Source organism: Quercus suber, unplaced genomic scaffold (assembly GCF_002906115.3).
Source record: "Quercus suber isolate HL8 unplaced genomic scaffold, Cork oak 2.0 scaffold_1078, whole genome shotgun sequence".
In the NCBI taxonomy this organism is placed as follows: Eukaryota; Viridiplantae; Streptophyta; class Magnoliopsida; order Fagales; family Fagaceae; genus Quercus; species Quercus suber.
This window is the reverse complement of record NW_027070484.1, coordinates 56,679-73,870: the sequence shown is the minus strand read 5'-3', so window position 1 is coordinate 73,870 and position 17,192 is coordinate 56,679. Positions and strand designations below refer to the sequence as shown.

The 17,192-nt window shown below is 36.0% G+C and overlaps 1 protein-coding gene and 1 pseudogene across 1 annotated transcript; both read left to right on the top strand.

The window, feature by feature from the left end:
- Positions 1 to 1,214: 1,214 nt before the first annotated feature.
- LOC112020223 (low affinity inorganic phosphate transporter 4-like) lies at positions 1,215 to 8,253 on the top strand (annotated as a pseudogene).
- Positions 8,254 to 10,448: 2,195 nt separating this feature from the next.
- On the top strand, positions 10,449 to 13,864 carry LOC112020231 (plastid division protein PDV1). The gene is made up of 2 exons (XM_065769199.1): positions 10,449 to 10,901; positions 12,983 to 13,864. Exons 1-2 carry the CDS (start codon positions 10,551 to 10,553, stop codon positions 13,496 to 13,498), a joined length of 867 nt encoding a protein of 288 aa, XP_065625271.1. The 5' UTR covers positions 10,449 to 10,550; the 3' UTR covers positions 13,499 to 13,864.
- Positions 13,865 to 17,192: the final 3,328 nt, after the last annotated feature.

Here is a 17,192-nt window from a genome sequence, read left to right as displayed (position 1 = left end):
TAAGAATGTATCGATCCTAGAATTGCTACCTATAATAGGACGTACTAACATGAACACGTGTACGTAGCTAGAACTCTAGTTGAACTATTCTACCTTTGTGGATCTCTTAATGCACGTTATTTGATCCATGATTAACACCACAACAACTATTTGTTGGTATAACAGCTTCCACTTGAAATACTTAAAGGATCTTCAATATTGATGTTAGAGACTTTGCTTCGTATAGTAACCCTTGGCATGCACACACACACAACAATATCTCTTCTTTCTTGTATATAAATAATGACCTAAGATATATGTTCCCTGCAATTAGGGCATAAATCCCAAGGTTTTGGTTCCTTATGGTTAGGGCCTAAATTTGAAATATCAAAATTTCAATACCGATTGGTTGAGTGGTATTGAGGTTGTTGTCAAGTTATGTATTGAATTCAAACTAAAGATGAATTCAGTTCGTAAATTGATGTATTAATACTAACCAAATCAAAATAATTTTATATATAATATCAAATATCATGGTTTCTGAGACTAATTTTGATCATTAATGATAATTCGGTACACTCATATAATTTTTTTTATTTGTTAAACAATTTAAGATCTTAATTGAATTAGATCTCTACTATCCCAAAATTTTTGAGGCCTTCTTATAGTGAGGCACTAAGGAAGTCCATCCGCTTTTTTTCTTTTTTCTTTTTTCTTTTTTCTTTTTTTGTTCAAAAATAATAATTCTGAAATTTTGGAGCCTATTTTCTATTGGAGTCCAACCTGTACAAGGATTGACTTGGTATAATGAGTAATACTACAGTTACAAACTATTTTATAACATTTTTACAAATTGTTAATATGATCATCTTTTTATTAGTTTTTATTTAAGCCCACCATTTACATTATTTTTTCATTTATCAATAACCACTTACCACATTATCAGTTTATAAAATTTGTTGTAAAAAAATTTGTATTTCTAACTATACTCTGGTACAATTGTGAAAATACTAAATAGAATATCCTTCTTAGTTCTTACCTCCTAGCTATTTTCTTATCGATGGCTAATAGAATATCCTTCATATAACTTTTTTTTTCCCTCCATTTTCCCAAAACCTAGGAGTAAACGTTCCTCATATCTTTGTTATTTCCTTCACAGATCACGCATAAGAGGAAAAAGGCAACCCACACCAGCAAGTCAACAACTGAGCAAATAGCAAGACCAGCCCACAAAAATGGCCTTAGCAGTGCTTGAAGCCCTTAACTCTGCCCACAAGCAATGGTACCGCATCACAGCCATTGTCATTGCAGTTGCCATAGTTGGTAGCCTTGCAATCCCACCAGTCTCCGGCTGGCTTAGTGACAAACTTGGCTGTAAAGTGGTATACGGCCTCACTCTAATTCTCAAGGTCATTTGCGCCTTTTTTTGGCGGCATGTCTTTTGGTGCAAGCTAAAAAAATGACCTCCGAATTGAACTTGACAAGTTAGAGCTTGAACTCAAAGTTGAACATGGCAAATTACCCTAATTCAAGGCTACAAATAACAACAACCACTACACAAAAAAAAAAAAAAAAGGTTCTGTGACCACGTTTGTAAAACGCGGCCTTAGGTCAGAAAAACATGGTCATAGAACGATTTGGCCTATAGCCGCATCTTTTTACGCCGCGTTTTCAAATGTGACCTAAAAATACGTGGCCTAAGACCCGCGTGTTTTGTAGTAAACTTATCACTCTCTTAGGAGTCCCTTCGACCCGTGAGTCATGTAAGACGACCTATAAAGTTCTCGTTGAACTCATGGTTCTTGTTGAATATATTCTTTTATAGTCAAAATCAGACCCACAAGGATATTTTCCCAGCAGTGAGATTAACTCAATGATTATAATTTATAAGCGAACCAAGTAAATGCTCTCCTGTGAGCCTTGTCGGTACCAAGTGTCCATGTTCCTTGTTTACAATGTTATCCCCATCAAGTAAAAAGACTCATCTCTCTCTTTTTATTCTCTAATTATCTTTTAGTTTCCTTCTCCAACCCAACAAAAACTGAGGGCTTTTGACCCTAATATGCATGTGCTAATTTAATACAACTTTTTTTCTTTTTACAATTTTTTCAACTGTGATTAACTGAAAAGGACAAAAGGTTGTACCTAAACAAAAGTGAAGTTTAGACAATATTACTGTACATTGAAAAAAGTGCGGTTTGGAAACATGTGGGTTCCATACTCAATTTCACAAATTTCATAACAAAATGTGAAATTTTACGCTCAAAAGACTTCGAAGATATCAATTCAAAAGGTGAAACGACCACTAATAATAATATATAGGTTCTCAAGTTAGACTTATGAGACATGCAGGATGTGGGTATGTGTAAAAGGAATGAAAGAAACTAGGCCCAAAACCCAATGGCGAACCCAATGCACCTAGCTATAGTGGTGCATATTAAGGAAAGAATTAGTCATCCGTGATAAAAGATAGATTTAGCTGGTGGTGAGAAATAATTAAGAACTAGTGGTGGGAAATGATATTGAATAAGAGATGAGAGGTGATATTGAGCAAGTAGTGAGACTGAGCCTATCTTTAATAAGTGGTGGGAAATGATATGGAATCACGTCTTAACGTAGTTCGTGAAAACGATTATGTTTTAAAATAATATTTATAATAAAAAAAAAAAAAAAACAAATTTAGCTTCAACTCTCTCTCTCTCTCTCTCTCTCTCTCTCTCTCTCTCTCTCAACAGGACGTAAGAAACATATATTGTTAATTAGTAGATGTCACATTTACAGCTACTGGGCCTCACACAAGGAAAACAAAGGGAAAGAAATGAATGTCACGTAAAAGACATTGTTAGTAGATGTCAAACTTACAGCTAGTGGCCTCATACAAGGTAAACAAAGGGAAAGAAATGAATGTCAGTTGTCATTAACTTCAAGAAAAAAAAAAGTTGAATGTAATATAAAGTTTTACTACATAAAATTTACATATTGATGTGATAATGAATATGGTTTGTGGACTTTAATCACTTTATAAATGAATATTTGAATTATTTTTTTGTGATTAATGACACATTGGTTTATAAGTTCAATTTGATTAAAAATATAAAGTATATAAGTTCAATTTAGTAAAAGTTGTATTACAGCACTGCTCCAACTTCAAACATAATATCTTTTAAGCTAAAGAAGTTATTGACTCAGATAATTGAGTGCCACTAATCCCATCGATCATATTATTACCCAAAGACAAAATTCCCAATGATAAATGAACCTCATTTAGTCAAAGTGTCAAACCCCCTATCTTCAAATCCCTCAGTGGACCTCAATCAACTTGACTACCATATTCTGTTTCTAGCTTGATCAAGTTAACCTAGAAAACAAAGGTTAAGAAAGAAAGAAAGAAAGAAAGGTGACTATGAGCAATATTGGAAACTGATCTAAGGAGATTTTCCTGGGAAAAAGTGGAAACATTTTATATATATATATATATATTAAAAAAAAAAAAAACTGCTGAAACAATTTAGATTATTTGAGCAACATAAGTACGTCAATGATGTCAGTTTCTCTCATGATAGGTTGGGCTAATTAGCAATCATAATAAAAATATATATAATGGTTCCAAAGTCCATTTAAAATTCAATTTTTGTAACCTTGAGACACAAAGTACTCTAAAACAAAACAATCAGTTCAAGAGTTTGGTTATGCCGTAGGAAGATGTGGGGCACATCCTGCCCCCTGTGCACTTACTAGTCCCCACTAAGTGAATAAGGGGTATTTGATGTTTAATAGATTACTGAGTGAACATGTTATTATTCAAATTTATTATATCAACTTAAACAAGTGGTAATTTTATAGTATGGCGGATTAAAATTAAATTTAAGGACAATACAAGATATAATAAAAGTGACATAATGATAAAATCCTAGCTTAGGATAAAGGACTTGTTGACTTGAGGCTAGCTAGTTGTAAAGGTACAATAGTGCAAATAGAATATCCTTCTTACATTCTAGCCATTTTTTTTATCGATGGATATTTGTATATTCTTCATATACCTTTGTTTTCTTATTGATCTCTCCAACACCTATAGGGTTAAACATTTCCTCGTTTACCAAGCATAAAAGGAGCAAGAATACACACAATCTATCCACAACAGCAAGCCAGCAACAAGGCAAACAAACCAGCCCACAAAAAACGGCCTTAGCTGTGCTTGAAGCCCTTGACAATGCCCGCACGCAATGCTACCGCGTCACAGCCATTATCATTGCCGGAATGGGCTTTTCCACCGATGCATACGACCTCTTTTGCATCTCAACTATCACAAAACTCTTGGGTCGCCTTTACTACTATAATCCTGACACTAATATTCCTGGAAAGCTCCCCCTAGTGTTAACAATGTTGCGGTTGGTGTTACTCTAGTTGGTACCTTAGTAGGCCAACTAGTATTCGGCTATCTTGGTGATAAACTTGGCCGTAAAAAGGTTTACGGCATCACTCTAATTCTCATGGTCCTTTGTGCAATTTGCTCTGGCGTGTCCTTTGGTGCAAGCGCACATTCTGTTATCGGAACACTTTGTTTCTTTAGGTTTTGCCTAGGATTTGGTATTGGTGGAGACTATCCTCTCTCGCCACGATCATGTCTGTTAGAGATATATTAGCCCATTAGTATAGGTCCAAGCTTAATTCTACTTTGTATGCAAGCCAAATTTCTTACTTGTACTAGAAGTCTATTAGTCTAGGGTTTAGTCTACTATACATACACATGTTATGATTCATTGTAACACAGGATTTGTATTATACTATAATATATTATTGATGTAACCCTTTAGGGTTTCCTCCGTGGATATAAGCCGTTAGGCTGAACCAAGTAATCCTCGTATGTTATTTTATTCTATACTTTATACTTTTGCTTCCACATCCATACTTACATATTCAACATGGTATATCAATGCTAATATTTAACAATGTCTGAATATGCTAACAAAAGAACTCACGGTGCATTCATCGTTGCCGTGTTTGCAATTCAAGGTGTGGGAATTGTATTTGCGGGGCTAGTTTCCATGACAATCTCAGCTATCGTCCTTCACTTCTTCAAGGCTCCTACATTTGATGAAAATCAAGTACTTTCCACACGACCAGATGCAGATTATCTTTGGAGGATTGTGCTTATGCTTGGAGCTCTTCCTGCACTCCTAACATACTACTGGAGAATGAAAATGCCCGAAACATGTTGATACACAGCCTTGATTGAAGGGAATACTAAACAAGTCACTGCGGATATGGGTCGGGTTCTTGATTTTGAACTTCAAGTTGAACCTGACAAATTGTCACAATTCAAAGTTGCAAACAACTACACATTATTCTCTAGCGAGTTCGTTCGTCGACACGGGAAACATCTTATAGGCACCACCACAACCACATGGTTCTTATTGGACATAGCATTTTACGGTCAAAATCTGGCCCAAAAGGATATTTTCCCAACAATGGGTTTAATTAAGAAAGCAAACCATGTGAATGCCCTCGAAGAAGTCTTTGACACCTCAAGGGCTATGTTTATAATGGCTCTTTTGGGTACCTTCCCTGGTTACTGGTTCACTGTGTTCTTGATCGAAAAGCTAGGAAGGTGGGTCATCCAACTTGTTGGGTTCCTCATTGTTAACGTGTATAGTGTTGTGGGCTTTAGGCCCAACTAGATTACTTGTGTAGCACATATTCTTGTATTACACTCTTACTTGTACTGCACTTTTTTGCATTCTATATAAAGGCACTCGTGTATATTCTTTCATTGAGAAATACAATACAATTATTCAGTATTTCTAACATGGTATTAGAGCATTATCAGGTCGAAAATTTTTTATGCGTCTCGAAAACTGAGTTTCAACCATTTTTGTAAAATTAGAATATACTTCCAATAATTCAGAACGATGTTTCATATTAAAAATCCAGCTGTATCAAAACTAATCATCAATAAAGACAACAAAATATTGAAACCCACCAATACTAGAGATAGAAGAAGGCCCCCAAACATCAGAATGAATAAGATCAAAGATATCAGTGGATATTGATCCACTAGTATTGAAAGGCAAAACTGGTTGTTTTCCTAACTGACATGAAATACAATCAAAATTTTATGTAGATACTAAACCTAACAAACCTCTAGAAGCCAATTATTGTACCCGAAAGAAAGATGCGTGACCAAGTTGAGCATGCCAAAGTGCAAGGGAAGGAATTGAAAAAACTGTCGCAGTTGCAGCAATAGAAATAGGAGCAACAAGTGGAAGACGAAGGTTGTCCATGGGAAACATACGCCCAACTCTGGGACCGGTCCCAAGCTCCTGTCCCATCCTCAGATCCTGCACAATACACCTAGAATAATCAAATATAATGCAATAACCTAACTCAGCTAATTGTCCCACAAAAAATAAATTGTAAGAAAGGTCAGAAACATTAAAGACCCCAGGAACAAAGAGGTTGGAGGTCGAAACAGAACCTATATTATGGCCAGACATTGTGGAACTATTTGCTATGCGAATATTAAGAGGGTGTGGTGCAGGTTTGAGGTCAGAAAATAAGGACGAGTGAGGTGTCATGTGATTGCAACAAGTAGAATCCATAAGCTAAGAGGAAGGAGACATACTAGATAAAGCTGAGAGAGAAAGGGAATACGATGCATTACCAACCATACGAATGACATTGGCGATGATGTTTTTAAGGTCATTTGTAAACATGGTGAAAGTTCGTCCTAAAGATTTAGACTATGCAGGGACAGGAGCCATTGGCTGGACACTCTCAGTTTAGCAACAGCAGAAATTGAAACAGTTGATTTGTTGCGAAGATAACAAATCTTAATATTGTGGCCAAAACATTTGTAAAAACGTTTGCTGGATTATCGATAACGATTATTGCAACAAGAAGAAAACCTATCCTTATTCTTCATTTAGAAGCAAAATATGAAAAAACGGACTGCAAAAATGAAATCTAAGCGAAAAACTGGGTAAGGAGCACCTAGCATGCAAAAAGTCAACTTTGAAAAAGTCAACAATCAAAGTCAACGGTCAAAGATGCCAAAAGTCAACGGTCAGCTAATTCAGTCAAAGGTCAATGATGATGACGTCAACGAGATGACGTAATCGCTGACTGAGTGGTGACGTGTTATTAACGCAAGCAAGATGACGTGGCATGACCGGATTACGTGGTGTAATGACGTCACTAGGGCTGACGTGGCGTGATTGATGACGTCAATAGCTGGTGTTCTGGAGTGTGCAGGCACGTGGAAGCACATGATGGCGCGTGAAGAGTATTGGCACGTGGAGGTGCGTGACTTTATCGCCTGTACTTGTAGAGGCACGTGGGGGCATGTGATAGGTCTGATGGCTTCATAAAGACTTAGGTGTGTCTACATCCTTTGCTACTCCTCTTTATTGTGACAATTAGAGTGCCATTCATATTGCTCACAATGATGTCTTACATGAACGGACTAAACACATCGAAATCGATTGTTATTTTATTCGTTATCATCTTGTCCATGTTGCTCTCAAACTGATCTCAGTCTCCTCTAAATATTAACTTGCAGATATTTTCACCAAATTACATACTAAGGGACGCCTTTGTACTTTGGTTGATAACCTCAAGTTGGTCTCACATCCACCTTGAGTTTGAGGGGGGCTGTTAACGTGTATAGTGTTGTGGGTTTTAGGCTCAACTAGATTATTTGTATAGCACATATTTATGTACTATACTCTTACTTGTACTACACTCATATGCCTTCTATATAAAGGCACTTGTGCATATTTTTTCATTGAGAAATACAATACAATTATTCAGTATTTCTAATACTCATGATATCTATTTGCATGCTTATCGGGGCTTAAATATGACTACCTCAAAAACAATGGCAATTTGTTCAAGTTGTTATACGGGCTAAAGTTTTTCTTTGCAAATTTTGGACCTAATAGCACAACCTTCGTGCTACCAGCCGAGTTGTTCCCGACGCGGCTGAGGTCTTCATGTCATGCTTTGAGCACGGCATCCGGGAAGGCTGGGGCTATGGTTGGGGCATTTGGAGTGCAGTACTTTACTTTGGATGGTGATGTAAAAAAAATTAGGATTGCTATGCTGCTTTTGGCATTTACCAACATGTTAGGGTTTGCCTTCACATTCTTGGTTTCTGAGACCAAGGGAAAGTCTTTGGAGGAAATATCTGCTGAGGATGACCTAGGCAACGACACAACACAAGGGCCTGCAGTTAAACGCTCAGTGTCTAGTTCTACATCAGGAACTTATGCGTAGTCTTTAATTGTGAAGGATAAGGATATATTTGCTTGATATTTAAGTAGTCAAATAACTGAGCAAACGACAATAGTTTATGCTTTGTCATGTACTTGTCTTTTTTTATAGTTGTCTAGGGAAAAATGTCTCCTGTAATAAAAGCTGCAAATGTTTGTGAACTTTTGATTTCAATGAAGCTTCGGCAAAGTGGAAGGATTTTTTTTTTTTTTTGGGGAAGAAATTCATGTGTTTTATTTTCTACTTTCTTTCTTTTTTCATGTAATGGTGAAATTATGTAGCATTTTGTTAGCGAAACACTTTTGGCAACCATCCTTTTGGCAATGGATTATCAGTCCTTGGAATTTTTTAGATAAAATGACTGGCAATGGATTACCAGTCATGATTAAATGAATTTGAAAAGTAATTGTTTAGGCCCCATAGTTAATTATGCAACAACTTAATCAATTTGTTACCAATTATGTGATCACAATTATTAAGATATAAAACACAAAATCAGCGAGTCACCAACACTATAAAGCAAGATAATCAAAGTAATAAATAGATAACACATTAATATGATGACAGAGTGGAAAACTAATAAAGCACACTTCAAACGGAAAACTATTATGGAGTATACCCTTTCCCTAACAACTATAAAAAGTGATTTTTTACAATCTAGTTCATACCCATCATCCCAAATTCTATTCGGTAAATAAACTTATTAATGTGACCCCACAATTAGATTCGAATCTAATCTTAACTTCTTCTTTTTTTGTTTATATCTCCTTCTTATGAACCACTTCCATAATCATAGTCAAACCCGTTGACCAACTCCAAGAACTACTTCGAAGGTTCGGGCTCCATAGCAACATATTGGGATTAATTCTGTGGCTTCAAATAATACCAACACCGTTGTTGAATATCATCTTCTAAACTCACAAGTTGATCAAGTTAGGTTTGCTTTTTCCCTCATTGAAGTGCCTTATATATGTTTGCAAGTAGAGCACAAAAAACAAGGCAACATTGATTCAATTAAAACATGTCAAATTTCACAATTCATGATTCTTGATTGATCAAGCTACTGACAAGGATCTACTAATAATATTATTTCTATTGATTAAGCTACGATGCAAAGGTTGTCAAAAACACATGTTTGATCAATTGAAGAGCAGTCAAAATTCTCAATTTTTTTTTAATAACTTTGATTGTTATAATGGAGATGGAGAATTCTAACTTTAAATGTTTATGTACTGAGAAAGTCTATAAACACAAAAAAGAATTAACAAAAAACTTCACATCCGATTGATGTAGAAGATTATTAGTAATGGGTAAAAAAAATAATATTAATGGTGTGTCTAAATAATAACTGGTAAAAACTTATCAACTCAACTATATATTTTGTAATATTTTTACAAACTGTTGTTATGAGAAAATTTTACTGGTTTTCATATGAAATTACCATTAACATCATTTTTTTGACTTACCATATTAACAGTTTGTGAAACAATTTGTAAAATTGTTTGTAACTCTACCAATTTTCCCCCAAAAATGTCAATTGAGAATATGAGATAAAAGTTGTCTTTAGTCTCTTGACTATCAATCGGGGTGTCCAACTAGACTTGTAAATCAATCCACCTGCCTAACTTGTTCGGGCTAACCAAACGCCGATGATGATCGGCAGCTGGCCTTTGCCTCCTACAACTGAGACAGCAGGTCTTCTCATTAAAACTTGGTTCCAGTTGATCTATACATCAGAATCTTGTACTTATTCGTCAGTATGAGCAATTCTCGATCAATTTTTGTTAAATCTGTCGAGATCCGCCCAAATCTCTTTGAAACTAGACGAAATCTCATAGAGATTTGACCAAATCTCTTTAAGATCCAATCATATTCAGCGAGTTTCAACTAACCCAACTTTGACCAAGGACCAACTGCTATCTGAGGAGACCCGACTTACCTGAATTGACTCCTCTTATTGATCAGCGGCAGGTCTTGATCTTGGAGACCTGAAGTGATTAGGTTAGTTTTGGGTTAAGCACAAACTCAACCCAGACTAATCTATAGACAGCCCTAATTATCGACAACACATACTTACAAAAAAAAAAGAAAAAAAAAAGAAAAAAAGAAAAAAAAGAGTTGTGGTCATGTTGGAGTTGGATGGAGTACAAAATTAATACAGAAATCCAAACAAACCCTAGAAGATTCTTTTCTTCCCCCCAAATTTCCTTTTTTATTCGCGCCCTCACTTTTTTTCCTTTTCTTTTATTTATAGACTTATTGTAATAAAAAAAAAGACAAAAAATTAAAAAAAGAAATCGATGATGAAATGGGACATGGAGCTGGAAGAAATCGAAGCGATTCTGGAGAAAATCTGGGACCTTCACGACAAGCTCAGCGACGCTATCCACTCAATTTCGCGGACTCACTTTCTCAACTCCGTTAAAGCTCTCAGAAAGCACCACCACAACAACAACAACAACATCAACATCAACAAAAAGAAGCAATTCAACCTCGAAAACGACGCCGTTGAGGACACCGGCCGGGCCGGGTTCGTTTTCGTCAAGGACTTCCGGGTCGACGATGACGACTCGGCCATCCAGGAAGCCAAGAGTCTCAATGCCATTCGGACCGCGCTCGAGAACCTCGAGGACCAGCTCGAGTTCTTCCATGTGAGTCTGTCCTCTCATTTTTCTAGGGTTTCTTTCGATCTTTTTATGCGACTTAGGAATCCGCTTGGATTTTATATAATTGAGCCAATAGCTTTGAATTTCTTATGGATTTGATTTCATCTACATTTGGTTGCCGATAGAGATAATTGGGTAGAGATAGAGAAAGAGATTTAAGCTGCTTAGAGATTTCGGTCAATTAGGTTGCGAGTAATTGTTCTCGCACACTCGGTGTTGATGTACACTTCGTATACCCAACATCTTCCATAATTTCACGTGTGATGTCCACATTTAAAACGTGAAATAGGTGATAGTGTCCTGATGATGTACAATAGTGCAAAAGGCTTTGTCGAGTTTTGTTGTTATTGTTGTTGTTGATGATTCGATAGTTATAATATTGCAACAATGAGGACAATGGGAGAGAGGGGATTCGAGCCCCGGTTCTCCTCATAAATGGGAGCAGACAGTGCCATTGAGTTACAAGACTCTTGGCGGCTTTGTATATTTCAGGTTAAGTTTTGCTGTTACCATCATGCTCTATGATGTAGGCTTGGAGTGGTGGAGATATTGACGTTTACGTTGGGAGATGGATGAAAACTTGTAGAAATGAGAATGGTTTATTGGTTTTATATTTTGTGTTTTTGGGTTCAACCATGTTTGATTTCCAAGAAGATTTAGGAACAAGGAAAGGGAAGGGATTAGTGCTTCTAAGGAATTTTAAATTTTAACTCGGTTACTTTGAAGTGAGTTGCATTTCTTGGGTTTTTTTGGCTTGTGGTATCTTGTATTTTCATTACATTCTGTTTGTTTGCTGTGAGAATGGAGGAGAATGGAAGGAAATATAGTACTCTTTCCTAACGTTGTTGTTTTGTTGGTAGACATAAACTTTAAGGATCTTTTTTCCACCACTTTCTTAGTAAGTAAAAATTGTAATAGATTGTTTTTCTTGTAGTGTCTTGATTTATCTTGACATTAAGCTTGAGTTCAGTTACTATGGAAAGATAAATGAAAATCTGGGTTTTGTAAATACATACAGACCCAGTGGGTCTTCAAAACACAACCTCACCCTCTACTTTGCTCATTGGTATGGTTCTTGTTATTTTTTGGATCTTATATGAAAATGCTTTACTTGGGTAAGCAATTTGTTTTGGATAGATTGGTTGAATACTGATTTGATACAGGGCAGAAAATGAAAACATATGTTAATAATTAATGAAAAAGTGTCTGAATGTCCTCTTGTTTGCTGTGATCAAAAGGGGAAGTAAGAAGGCTGTTAAATTTGACTAAATTGGAGGACTTAGGTTTGATTAATAAATGTCCATGATACTAAATCTGGAATTCATGCACCAATTTCATGAAGTTCAGATGATTTTTTTGAGTTGATTGGGTTTGGTTGTTTTGAGCCAATGACCATATGGTGCAAGTGTTTTGAGTTTATGGAAGATAAGAGAAACGCAACAAACTAAAAGTTTAGGAAGTCGATTAGAAGTGTAGGAAGTCGAGAAGTAAAGGGTGGCATCAATTGATTACAAGATGAGAATTATGGTAACTTTGGGAGGTCTGTAGCTCTTTAATAATGTGAAAAGCTTGGTGGCTTCTCAAGGAATTGACAAAAAGCTGAAGCACCTCTGTGTTTCCTAACAAGATGTAAATAGTTTCTGTTTTTTAATAGCTGAAACACCCTTGATAAAGCCCCACTAAACAGAGCCTTTGTCAGCTGACATGTCTTGCATATTCATATTAAGGAGTCAAAATGGAGAATGGCATTTGAATTTGACATGAATGAGAGAAAGACTGGAATCATGGAGTTGTCCACACAGGACTTGTTATTGTTGGATAGACATGGCATGTGCCTCTTTCTCAATTTCTAGTGGTTTCCGGAGAGCCTCTAACTCTCACATGATAAGTCACATTCTTGTGCAAAATGAGTAGAATATAGCGAAATTATATATACATGAGTAGATAGTTGGGGCATGGCATTGAAGACATAAATTGTCTCTAGCTGATGATAGAATTTATAATGAAGCTCTTATTGTGGAATTGCAATTTGCAACTTGCTGACCATGTGTGGTTCTCTTTCACAGACTGTTCAAACACAACAGCGGGCTGAGAGAGATGCAGCAATTGCCCGATTAGAACAAAGCCGTATTGTTCTTGCAATGAGATTGTCTGAACATCATGGTAAGAAATACAAAGTCATTGAAGAAGCTCTTACTTTTGTGGGAGATGTACGTGATGGAGGTCACTTTGTTTCACCTGAAAACCTATATGGTCCACCATTTAGTCCATCTGGTGAGAAATTTGTTTCTCATGAAGGGAAGAGGTCTAATATACTGATCAAAGTTCTTCTTTCAAGTTTTGATTTTGTAAAGAAATCCCTTAAATTGGATCACATGGGTGGGATAGTGGGCAATGCTGCGTTGGTAGCAGTTAGCATGATTGCATGGCTGCAACTGCATCAGGTAGCTTATAAACAGCTCCCTGAGAAGCATGAAGATAATATCTACAACAACAGAAATCTGAGACAGACTTCTTGGCTGGAGGGATCTTCATCCGATGGTCGTTTGAGACAGCTGGATGTGTTGGCAGGCAAGGGTTAAGGTGAACAATTGAAATCTACAACAGTTTTATGTGGATGACTCCAATTAGTCTATTCATAGCCAATCCTAAAGTAATTTGACAAAGGCTTTGTTGTTGTTGTTGTTAGTCCAATGATTTAAGGCCTTGTTGCCTTCCAACCTCTTCCCACGAATGTTTTAAAAGTTTTGGCAAAATAGTTAGGATGTCATTTTCAATTTGTAGAATATTGTTGGAGGCTTGGAGTTGCTATTGAGGCATTAAATAGTCATAGTCGTGTGTGTATTTGGTCCTTGTCCGGTAGTCATTTGAATTCATTGTGTATATCCTAACTTTTGACCGAGGTTAGTTATCTATATGTGAATGAATGCCTTGAGATTTCCAATTTATTCCATCTCCGATTAAATTTATTGTGATTACTGACAATTTTAACAATCTTGAGCAATTCATTATCACTACTTAGTTTTTGGTACATTGTAAATGCCTTCCGAATCAAATTTGGAATAGCTTAATATAGATACGTGAATGATGTCTAGTCGTATACTGTAATTGCCTAAACTCCAAACTGAGGAAAAGAATATGGGACATTAATAGCTCACCTAGCAAGTTTCTGCATATTTATCGTACCTGAAATGAACCCCTTATAACGTCCTTTTCTCTAATTGGGAGAATAGTGATGATATAAGTTAAAACCATTAAACTGTTTGGATATTGCATGGAGTTTTAGAACTGAGTGGTTTGGGATATCATTTGCCTATAGAGCGGAAGTGAAATTTTTAGCTGGAATGGTTGGACGAGTAACTTATTAGAGCATTCATGTTGGTAGAGCTAAAAATTTAGCTATTTAGCACCTACAAAAGTCACTTTATCTATTTTACCTCTTCATTTTACAATACATCTAATACTAATGGATCTATATTTTTAGCTATTTAATTAAAATAATATAAAAAACTCATTAAAATAAAATAAAAAATATCCACCACAACAACCTTTCATCCACTCACAATCACCTCCACCACCAGTCCATCAGCAACAACCTCCATGTGGCAACTACAGCCCACGGTAAGAAACTACTTTACTTTAGAGAATGCTTTAATATTTGCAAATGAATAATACTGATGGGTTGAGCTGGGCTTTTCATTTTTTATTTTTAGAAATTTGGATTGAATCAGGTTCGTATTTTGTACTAAAGAAACCCAACCAAGCCTATGCCATTAATTTTTTTTAAAATGGATTTTTTTTAATTTGATTTATTTTATTATTTTAAATACGTGATGGAGGTCACTTTGTTTCACCTGAAAACCTATATGGTCCACCATTTAGTCCATCTGGTGAGAAATTTGTTTCTCATGAAGGGAAGAGGTCTAATATACTGATCAAAGTTCTTCTTTCAAGTTTTGATTTTGTAAAGAAATCCCTTAAATTGGATCACATGGGTGGGATAGTGGGCAATGCTGCGTTGGTAGCAGTTAGCATGATTGCATGGCTGCAACTGCATCAGGTAGCTTATAAACAGCTCCCTGAGAAGCATGAAGATAATATCTACAACAACAGAAATCTGAGACAGACTTCTTGGCTGGAGGGATCTTCATCCGATGGTCGTTTGAGACAGCTGGATGTGTTGGCAGGCAAGGGTTAAGGTGAACAATTGAAATCTACAACAGTTTTATGTGGATGACTCCAATTAGTCTATTCATAGCCAATCCTAAAGTAATTTGACAAAGGCTTTGTTGTTGTTGTTGTTAGTCCAATGATTTAAGGCCTTGTTGCCTTCCAACCTCTTCCCACGAATGTTTTAAAAGTTTTGGCAAAATAGTTAGGATGTCATTTTCAATTTGTAGAATATTGTTGGAGGCTTGGAGTTGCTATTGAGGCATCAAACAGTCATAGTCGTGTGTGTATTTGGTCCTTGTCCGGTAGTCATTTGAATTCGTTGTGTATATCCTAACTTTTGACTGAGGTTAGTTATCTATATGTGAATGAATGCCTTGAGATTTCCAATTTATTCCATCTCCGATTAAATTTATTGTGATTACTGACAATTTTAACAATCTTGAGCAATTCATTATCACTACTTAGTTTTTGGTACATTGTAAATGCCTTCCGAATCAAATTTGGAATAGCTTAATATAGATACGTGAATGATGTCTAGTCGTATACTGTAATTGCCTAAACTCCAAACTGAGGAAAAGAATATGGGACATTAATAGCTCACCTAGCAAGTTTCTGCATATTTATCGTACCTGAAATGAACCCCTTATAACGTCCTTTTCTCTAATTGGGAGAATAGTGATGATATAAGTTAAAACCATTAAACTGTTTGGATATTTCATGGAGTTTTAGAACTGAGTGGTTTGGGATATCATTTGCCTATAGAGCGGAAGTGAAATTTTTAGCTGGAATGGTTGGAAGAGTAACTTATTAGAGCATTCACGTTGGTAGAGCTAAAAATTTAGCTATTTAGCGCCTACAAAAGTCACTTTATTTATTTTACCTTTTCATTTTACAATACATCTAATACTAATGGATCTATATTTTTAGCTATTTAATTAAAATAATATAAAAAACTCATTAAAATAAAATAAAAAATATCCACCACAACAACCTTTCATCCACTCACAATCACCTCCACCACCAGTCCATCAGCAACAACCTCCATGTGGCAACTACAGCCCACGGTAAGAAACTACTTTACTTTAGAGAATGCTTTAATATTTGCAAATGAATAATACTGATGGGTTGAGCTGGGCTTTTCATTTTTTATTTTTAGAAATTTGGATTGAATCAGGTTCGTATTTTGTACTAAAGAAACCCAACCAAGCCTATGCCATTAGTTTTTTAAAAATGGATTTTTTTTAATTTGATTTATTTTATTATTTTAAAATTATTTTTTATGAGTTTGGAATATTAGGATTTTATTGTATAAAATGTAATCATTTATTGGATGCACTTAAATTGTCGAATGAAATGTTTATTTTATTTTTGTTTCAATTAAGCATAACAAAATAGCCCCTATATCTGATCATTGTGGATTGGATTGGGTTGGTTTTTTGAGCTGCCACGTGTTGAGTTGAAGGTTTCTCAACTCAAAGGGGTCGGGTTGAGTTGAAAATATGCCAAACATGACCAAACCCAACACATACAAACACTCCTATGTGTAAAAAGGTGTAATGGAGCAAGTGCTATTCACAAGGTCATAATAAATTTGCTGGCCTCTAGAGTCTAGACAGTGGCTCATATTTGCATACAAAGAAAGTGGGAGTCAATTGGTTCAGGAACATGTACCAAGGAAAAATGATCTTATATAGCTGTTGTATGGGGCAATTCCTTCAAAACATGTGGATTTCACACATCTCTGGGTTATTATGAAGGAGCAATTGCATACGTTTCCATAAGATACTGCCTTTAAGAGAAGGGAGGTGCCTCAAGCCTCTAGGTGTAGCGATAATTATCTCTGTAACAACTTAATGGTGCAGCCATTTCTCAGATAATGGACTCCGCAGGCCACATGTGTTTGGGATCCACATTCTCTGCAGGAGATATCCCTTCGTAGTTGTAGGTTACTGGTCTCATGGGCTACACATTTAGGATTTTGAGCTTATGGCTCGAAGATTCCTTCCCTCCTATGGTGCTGATCCAACATAATTGGGCCTCACCTCTACACCAAACTATTTAAATGTTGGAAAAGGATTATCTCTATTTGAAATTGATTTATTT

What these genes read in the sequence shown, in the direction of transcription:
- LOC112020231 (XM_065769199.1), top strand. Translation starts at nt 10,551, where the DNA reads ATGATGAAATGGGACATGGAGCTGGAAGAAATCGAAGCGATTCTGGAG. An exon ending in ACCAGCTCGAGTTCTTCCAT is followed by an intron (nt 10,902 to 12,982) that starts GTGAGTCTGTCC and finishes TCTCTTTCACAG; the next exon opens with ACTGTTCAAACACAACAGCG.